The 9,164-nt window shown below is 41.8% G+C and overlaps 1 protein-coding gene across 1 annotated transcript in view; it reads left to right on the top strand.

The window, feature by feature from the left end:
- The first annotated feature begins 8,419 nt into the window (after positions 1 to 8,419).
- LOC108239949 (membrane-associated guanylate kinase, WW and PDZ domain-containing protein 2-like) overlaps positions 8,420 to 9,164 on the top strand; it is an 84,201-nt gene continuing 83,456 nt past the window's right edge. The window contains 1 exon segment of the mRNA XM_017423004.3: positions 8,420 to 9,124. Coding sequence (XP_017278493.1) covers positions 8,827 to 9,124 — 298 coding nt within the window. The 5' untranslated portion in view covers positions 8,420 to 8,826.

Raw genomic sequence — 9,164 nt, 5'->3', positions numbered from 1 at the left:
GCAGATTGTAGATCCGTGTGTAGATCTGTGTTCAGTTTGTAGACGGGCAGCTGGCTGGGTACAAGTGCACTGGTATCAATTAGAACCTGCGAGGGTTTCAAGTTGCATATCTTCCCCCCCTGAAACTCCCCCGTCCGTGTTTCCAGTGGATGGGGACATTAGTGAACTAATCTTCATGATTTTGCTAATAAAAAGAGTTGCTGCGGTGAAACCGTGGCAGCTTGCACAACAAACACGTCTTCCGTCATCTTTTCTTTTGTGTGTTTAAACTCAAATTTAAACGAGTCCCACAGAACTGGAGCTGAAATCATCACTTCCTACATCTGTAAGGCTCATTTTAACACGTTTAGGATCGTATAGTTTAAGGAAAAAAAAGACACTTTTACCAAAAATCTAGTCATTTGGAAATAAAACTGAGAATAAAATGATATAATATACAGCCACGTTAAAAGAAGTTTCATAGGATCTTTTTTCTGATTCCTTTACATAATGAAGAGGTTAAAAGGCTTCAGTAAGCAACTTTAATATTTTAATATAATAATAAATGTTTGTTTCTATTGCTCCACAGGATGACTTTTGTTGTACAATTGCCCCCTGAGTGAATAAACTTTTAAACTCGCTGAATCAGGTGCAGCCAAAATGTAAAGAATAAGTTAAAATATACAAATTAATTTTAGTTAAATGTGTTTAACTGTTCAGCAGAAGTTCCATCTCTAGTTCTTCAGTATTATAAGGAGTCAAGGAGAACGAAGTTCTGCGCGTACAGAATATAATAAGAAGCACTGTAGAAGTGTCTGAAAAGATAAATTAAAACATTAAGATCTTTGTGTGACGAGAACAAGATTATAAGAAACCATATAAATCCAAAGTTACATGATTGTCTTAATCAGTATCCATAACATAACCACAGCTGTTTTAGTTTAATCCATCTTCCTGCTATAAAGCTTTAGAAACTCTTCCTCAGGTAAATAAACTGGCTTTTATGTATTTTTTTCCACAGCAAACAAACAATCTACAGTGAATGTCTGCCTCTAGTGGACTGAATGTGTAACTGCATGAGGAGCTGAAGACTGAGGCAAATACTTCATTTTTTAATATAATAAATGATTTTTACAAAGCTATATTGAGCTTTAAAATGAAATCTATCCAAAAGCATCAAGGTTATATGAACTGGAGTGGATTGCTGTGATTTATTCATGAGCTGATTAAAGGAGTTAGGGGTTTATATCTTTTTAATGTTGCAGATTTTATTTATTTGTGGACACTTTAAGGACACAGATGCGACCAACACCGGCCACGAAAAGCTGACTTCTCTCCTCTGAACCGTCGCCGCTCGAGCTGGGAGGAGTTTTATTTTTGGGGAGGCTGTGTGTGATTTAAAGCTAATTGCGAAGTCATTTAGTTAATCCCTGAAGCCCTTCCAGCAAGATCAGATGGTGCGAACGTTAAAGCGTCTTGAAAATTAAGGTGCGAGTCTGAGTGAAAAAGAGGATAATAATGATATTTGTGATGGGAATAGAGCAGCATGTTGGAGCAGACTGCAGCTGAGATTCAGGAGCAAATGAAGCCAAATCTCTAAAAAAATAAAAAAGAAATTTCCATTTCTATTAGAGACACTTGGAGCGTGTCCCTGCAGCATGTTTTAAAAAGGAAAAACATGGTTTGGAAAAAAAAAAGCTATTTTCACTGAAGGAACACTGAGAAAGATGAGCCCTAAGAGAAAAACTAAAATAACTCATTGACTACATTGTAAGAGTTTAACTCATGAGCTAAGTGTGCAAAATAACCAAGCAGCTTTTATTCTGATTTACTTGTTAAACTTTATAAAGTTCTCCCAAAAATCCAAAAGGGTTGTAAACTTTAACCATAAAGCTTTAACAAAGGTTAACAAGGGCACTTGTAGTCAAGATTTAATGTGCAGAATTAATAAATTGCGTGGAGTTTTGTTCTTAAATTATAATGTTGAGAAAATAAAGCGATCAAGCAAATTAAAATTGGTCTAAATAACAGATCTAAAGTCTGTCATTAATCCTCAAGAGTTGGATTATACCTGCAGGATGAAAACAGGTTCAAACGCTGCAGAGTCTGAGTCTTTAAAGTTCAAGAGGAATAATAAAATCATTTTTACCCACCGATGAAAGGGAAAGGCGATAATGTTTTTGCTGGTATATGTAATTGTTAATTTGTCTGCCTGTTAGCAAAATAACTCCTGAACCACCAGATGGATTTTAATAAAGCTGTCAGAAGAAAACTATTGGGTCAACAACTGATTATAATTTTGGACTGAACCCAATTTAAGATGGCCGTAGCAGCTAAGTGATCTTAGCAAACACAAAGATGGCTACAACTCAGTCAGTTTTACAGATATGTGTCTGTCAGCAAAAATATCTCAGACAGATTTAAATGAGACTTTAAAGAACACCATCACTGGATGTAAATCTTCATCCGACTGACGTTTGGACTGGTTCAAGATGGCCCCCACAGCCAATCAGCATCAGACAACAAGTGAACGGCGAATTGAATTTGGTGTGGTAGTAGCTTAGAGTCGTCCTCAATGCATCCCCTGAGCTTTAACACATCAATGTCGCTTTAACAAAACTCTTTCTCAGAGGAAGATGATTTTAGTCCCAAAATCAGGCAGAAACAGAGGTGGGCCTATTTATATTATTACAGAAATATAAAATATAGCTGTTTTATATTAACACAGGGGTTTAGTGCAGCTTCGGATTGTCGTTTTCAGAGCTGTATGTCTGTACTGTGATGACTTATTGACTCCACAGCCGACCTACATCCTCCAGTGAGGGACTCTGACTGCTTCAGGCAGGCTTTTGGACAGGTATACCACCGCCATCACAAGTTCTGCTTCATAATTAAATCTCTCTGCGAGCTTCGAGAGGAAGCCATCATGATTTACATGCCAATTCCCTAAAGCCACGGAGTCTAATTAACTTATTCTCTGTGTGCGAGAGGGAAAAACTGATTTCTAACTGCTGCCGGAGTCTCTCGGTTTCTCACAGATGCTGCCGTGTTTTCCATTTCATTTTAGGTCTTATCAGAAAAACATGAGGTGGAAGCTTGGTCTGGTTTCTCTGCTTTAGCTCTCACACATCTGTGGACGAACAGAAAAAACAAAGATATGTTATTCATCTGCTCCCCACCTCCCTGTTAGGAGAGTGGGAGTGTCTGAGTGAAGGTGACCCGGCTACCCGTCTCTTTGCAGGGCAATAAAAACAACTTAGTGTGCACTTCTTCCCAAACAACAAACGCACCAAGCAGAGTCGATGAGGGAGGCTGCGCAGTAAATCTATGTAAGCTCGATTGAAATTCCCCCTCCGAGTGCACAGCCTGGCTCCCGTTATTGTATTTTTCCCTTCTGTTGTTTGGCAGTGTGCTTTAGGATGTTCATTACTTGCTGCCTGTAATGATGATAGAAAGTAATCTCCTCATCTTTTCCTCTTCCCCCATCCCAGCCGGTGCGCACAAACACAGCCACAAACGCGTTCGCGGGTCAGTGCGAGGACTGAAACAAACAATTAACTCGCTTCCAGAGTTTGAATGATGGATCTGTAGCTGCCTTGGACAAACCTTAAAATATAATCACGCAATATTGAAAGATGGCACGCTCAGTGGCTGTAAAATTCAGTTACAGCCATTTTTGTAAAGTTTATTGTGGCTGTGGTGGCCATCTTGTATTGGATTGACTCCAAAAGTTTATCAGTTGTAGATGTGCGTCCAGTGGTTACTTCCTGAAAGTTTAATTAAAATCCATCCAGTGGCTGTTGAGATATTTTGCTAACAGACGAACAGGGTTGACTCTAGTCGTTAATGCTAAAATTTTAGGCAGAGATGTCACACAGTGAGTAGCACACAAGGTAGAAGCTGTGACTAACTCTCAGCTACAACCAAATTTTAACTCAACATCTGTAAAAATGGCTGGATTCAAGTCATTTTTGTGTTTTCTAAGGACAGCTGACTGTGGCGACCATATTATCCTGTGTCAGCTTGCAGAAGTAATCAGGTGCAGACGAACATCCAATGACTGTTTCCTGAAAGTTTCATAAAAACCCGTCCAATGGTTCCTGAGATATTTTGCTAACAGACAGACAGTGTTGAGTCCAAAGAGGTGATGGTAAAATTTCAAACAAACAACTGGCATGGTCTGTTTGCGCTCACAGCACGTGTTAGGGATCACTTTCAGCTACTACCACACCAGATTTTAGGTCAGTATTTGTAAAACTGGCTGAGTTAAAGCCATGTACTTCACTGCCCAGCTTTGCCTTTTGACAGTGGGCGATAATGAAGGGTTTAATATTCCGTCGGATCAAACTGAGTTGTTTTCACGGTGCAAACGACGCTGTTGTTGAAGGGTCTGACACAGCTGCTCCCACTTTCGTACCCCGTCAGGAGAAAAGCTCGATGCTGAAAGCGGCTCAGTCTAAATTTAGACACTCCGGTCCGGAGCTTCGACAAGACGTTGGCTTTTCTCTTCACTCCAAATGCAGCGAAACACTCTGATCCAGAAATAGGAACACGGATAAATCTGTGAGTGATCAACTGATGTCGTAATTTAACTAAACAGTAAGTTTGAACGTCCTGGGGGTTGAAGGAAGAAGCTGCAGATTGCCTCTATATGCTGCGGCTCTGACGTCCACCAGAGGAGCAATAAATAAACCAGGGATTTATTTCCCCTCTGGGTGTGTAATCTCCTAATCCAGCCACTTCTCTGGATTATTCATTGCTGTGGTTACTCTTTAGGATTAATCCAGTTGGCATCATCTGCTTAGAGTCCGTGTCGAAAGCATCTGCTGTTGTCCAAACACAGAGTGACCTACATGCCACCAGGCCGAAGCAGTGAAGTGACAGTGGAAGTGAGTCCGCTGCTCCTGGTGGATTATTCGCCGGACTCAGATGCTAACGGGGAGGCTGTTACAGCCCATGTTGTTGTCGCGCAGGGAAGATACCAGCGCTACAAAAAACACGAGCATGTTCTGAGAACCTGAAGGGGCGTTTGAGACATCGTCCTCAGTAGGCCGGGATGAGGAGACGCTCCAGACTTTGGCCTTAAATATTGAATGAAACTTTCCTTCTGGAAGCCACACAGCCATGAAAAAGTAATGTGGACAAAAAGAGACATCACTCTCAGCTGGGTGGATAGATGGTTGGTTGGATGGAGGGTTGAATGGTTGGATGATTAGATGGCTGGATGGATGGTTGATTGGATAGCTGGATAGATGGATGAAAGGATGGTTGGATGATTGGAGGGATATTTGGTTGAATGGTTTGATGGTTGGTTGGTTGGATAGTTGGATGGATGAATGGATGGTTGGATGATTGGATGGATGGTTAATTGGATGGTTGGTTGAATGGTTGGATGGTTTGATGGTTGGATGGATGTTGGATAGTTGGTTGGATGGTTGGATGGTTGGATGGTTGGTTGGTTGGTTGGTTGGTTGGTTGGTTGGCTGGTTGGTTGGTTGGTTGGTTGGATAGTTGGATGGATGAATGGATGGTTGGATGATTGGATGGATGGTTAATTGGATGGTTGGTTGAATGGTTGGATGGTTTGATGGTTGGATGGATGTTGGATAGTTGGTTGGATGGTTGGATGGTTGGATGGTTGGTTGGTTGGTTGGTTGGTTGGTTGGTTGGCTGGTTGGTTGGTTGGTTGGTTGGATAGTTGGATGGATGAATGGATGGTTGGATGATTGGATGGATGGTTAATTGGATGGTTGGTTGAATGGTTGGATGGTTTGATGGTTGGATGGATGTTGGATAGTTGGTTGGATGGTTGGATGGTTGGATGGTTGGTTGGTTGGTTGGTTGGTTGGCTGGTTGGTTGGTTGGTTGGTTGGATGGATGGTTAGATGGTTGGATGTATGGTTGATTGGATAGCTGGATGGATGGATGGATGAATGGATGGTTGGATGATTGGATGGTTGGTTGAATGGATGGATGGATGGATGGATGGATGGTTGGTTGGTTGGATGAATGTCATCAGAGTAATTATGTAACTGTGACCAAATGAATCAGGGAGGATTTTACACCCAGAAATGAGCACAAACCTGCAGAAAACGAGCCCAAACTCAGAGATTTAACTGTAAACTGCAGGATGCTCAGGCATGAAGGTGAAGTTAAAACAACGACAGTAAAAAGATAAATAAAACAGGATAATATAAAGTGTAAACTACGTTAACAGATCTTCTCTGACTCCTTTTTCACACTTTCCACCACCTCAGCGTCTGTAAATAATACAATACGCTCTATCAATGATTTACTTCATAATCACTGACAATTCACGGAGCAGCCTTACTATTGATTCCCAATAACTCTGATGAGAACCCTTCAATTACCAACCTTCTTATGCTCAATAAAGAATTAGCCTTACTTGATTTCACAAATGTCCTTTCTTTTTGTACTTATACTTGAGTCACACAAGTCAACACGTACTTAGAGTGTTCAGACGTCACTTTAAAACCCCGTATTCAAGTGAAAAAGGTACAAAGTTCAATTCGATGTTGAAACTTCTGTTTTTGGAGGTTTTAAAACTAATTTCTGGTTTCTCAGATTTGAACAATGTGGCTCAATGGGCGTGTCCTTGTGGGAACAAGATGGAGGAAGGCGAAGTAAAACTTCACAGCCGATCATGTTTACAGCAACAGATAGTAAAGTTAAAACGGATGTATTTCTAATTTAATTATAAGGTTATGATTAATTTGTTTCAGCACGTAATGTTAGGACATTAACTACTGAAACACAAGGGTTTGTATACAAAAAATATAAAAATAGTTGAAAAAAAACTGTTTTTTAGTGATATTTTGCTAACAGGGTTGAGACCAACAGTTAATGCAGCGTTCAGAGTAAGTGTTGGGGGAGGTGCTCCTCTACTACCACGCCAAATTTTAGCTTAATATCTGTAAAACTGGATGAGTTGCAGCTAATTTTATGCTGGCTCAAGCTGATTAGCTGTAGCAGCCATCTTGAATCAGATGCACGTCTAGTGGTTCATGAGATATTTTGCTAACAGACATGTAGAGTTGACTGTGCTCAGAGTGTTGGGAATGGCTTTCAGCTGGTAACACACCAAATTTTAGCTTAGTATCTGTAAAAATGGCTGAGTTTTTGTATTTGCTAAGGTTGGCTACCTGTGGCGGCCATCTTGAATGTGTCAGGATTTGGGGTTGTTTTTCATATTATAGTTTGGGTTTATTGTTTATTTTATTTTTTTATTTAGTTGTATTTATGTTTAATCTGGTCTTAGTTCAGTTCCTGCTCCTTGTGTTTCTGTACTCCTGTCATTATTCACTTCTCCTCAGTTTATCCCTTGTTTACCTGCCACGCCCATCTCCACCTACTCCTCGTTAGTTATCACTCACCTGTGCCCACTTTCCCTAATTAACCTCTGCCTTCAAAATCTGGTCACGTCTGGTTCCTCCCATGTCTTGTCATTTATGCTACGCTTTGGACTTTTGTTATTGTTTGCTTCTGCTGCCTCATCAGCTTTTTGCTTTTGACTTTTATTTAAAAATAAATTATTTTATTTTCGTTTGGCCCAAGATGAATCTGCACATTGGGTTTGCTGCTGTCTCGCCCAACCTGACAGATCGGGGTTAACATCAAAAGTAAACCACTTGTAGATGTCTAGCTAGGGATTACTTTCTGGAAGCATCTTTAACCCTTTTAAAACCACGGGGATCACTGGTGACACCGCGGCACGTGTTTCAAATTACCCTAACTCCTTGCTACTTCGTGCAATTTTAATCATTTAAATTGCAAAAAAGAAAGTTAAAGAAAATTCAATTTCGTTTTCGTTCTTTTCTTCTTATAACAGTTTTAGGTATTTAACTACATAAGAATGGTAAATACTTGACAGATTTTGAAAGTTCTACTTCTCCTGGTAAAAGGGTGTAAATTATTTACACACAGGGCATTTTCTGACACAATTATTGACAAAAAAGGACCAGGAAAACCAGGCGTTTTAATAAATATATCTATTATTATGGTGCTAAAAGTGTTAAAATGTGTCCGTTGGTTCAGATACTTTACACAGACAGATAAGAACATTTTTGCAATAACAGCAACAACAAAAATAAGTTTAAGCACCTTTATTTTGTACAAAAAAATGGCACCTTATAAGAAGAAAAAATCTGAATCAGTGAAATCATTTCAACTGAGGTTCAAGCCATGTCATTTTACCCAAAATTATTTGGTGACAATAAGAGGAGAACCTGCAGCTGCGGATCCATGAAATATTTATAATATGTGGCTCATTTTTTAATGTGATATAATGTTTAATCTAAAGGATTGTGCATGTTCGGAGATGAGCCCATTTTTAGCCCCCCCTAAAACATGTGCAGTTGTACAGGGAGGAGGCGCAAACTGTTGCCGGTCCTGTGAGCTCCCGGAGCCCGTGGGAGCGCCCCTGGCAGCGGTGTAGTAAAACAGAAGCGCCCCTCCTCTCCATCGCTTCACGCCGAACCAGAACCATTCATCTCTCCCCTCCTTCAGGCTTCACATCCGGGTCATCCAGCAGGATCTGTCTCTTGCGTCTGTGTCTGACAGAGAGTGAAAATATTTCTTCCCTCCTCCTCCGCCGCCGCCGCTGCCGCCACCGAGCTGTGCCGCAGCTCTCTGCCCGACCGCGCGGCTCGCAGAGCGGACACTGCGCCTGGCGTGGGCCGGTGACGATGGAGCCCGGAGCGCCGTGAGGCGAGAAAACGGCAGGGATGAGACGGTAGGAGGAGGCTTCTTTATGGGCTAGCCCGCGGAGAAATACTCGCCCACCCCCCCTTCCCTCCCAGAAAAAAAAAAAAAATAAGGAGAAAAACGATGTCGAAGAGCCTCAAGAAGAAGAACCACTGGACCAACAAAGTCCACGAAGCGGTGATAACCCGGGGGAAGGACGGGGAGCTGGGCTTCGAGCTGAAGGGGGGCGCCGAGAACGGCCAGTTCCCCTACTTCGGCGAGGTGAAGCAGGGGAAGGGGCTGATCCAGAGCGGGAAGCTGGCCCAGGATGAGCTGCTGCTGGAGGTCAACGATATGCCGGTGGCCGGGCTCACCACCCGGGACGTGCTGGCTGTCATCAAGCACTGCAAGGACCCGGTCCGCTTCAAGTGTGTCAAACAAGGTGAGATGTTTCCCGGGAAAGGGGAGGGATGAGGGGTGGT

This window comes from Kryptolebias marmoratus, linkage group LG11, assembly GCF_001649575.2.
Source record: "Kryptolebias marmoratus isolate JLee-2015 linkage group LG11, ASM164957v2, whole genome shotgun sequence".
Lineage (NCBI taxonomy): Eukaryota > Metazoa > Chordata > Actinopteri > Cyprinodontiformes > Rivulidae > Kryptolebias > Kryptolebias marmoratus.
The sequence above is the reverse complement of the archived record's forward strand: the minus strand, read 5'-3'. Positions and strand labels throughout refer to the sequence as shown.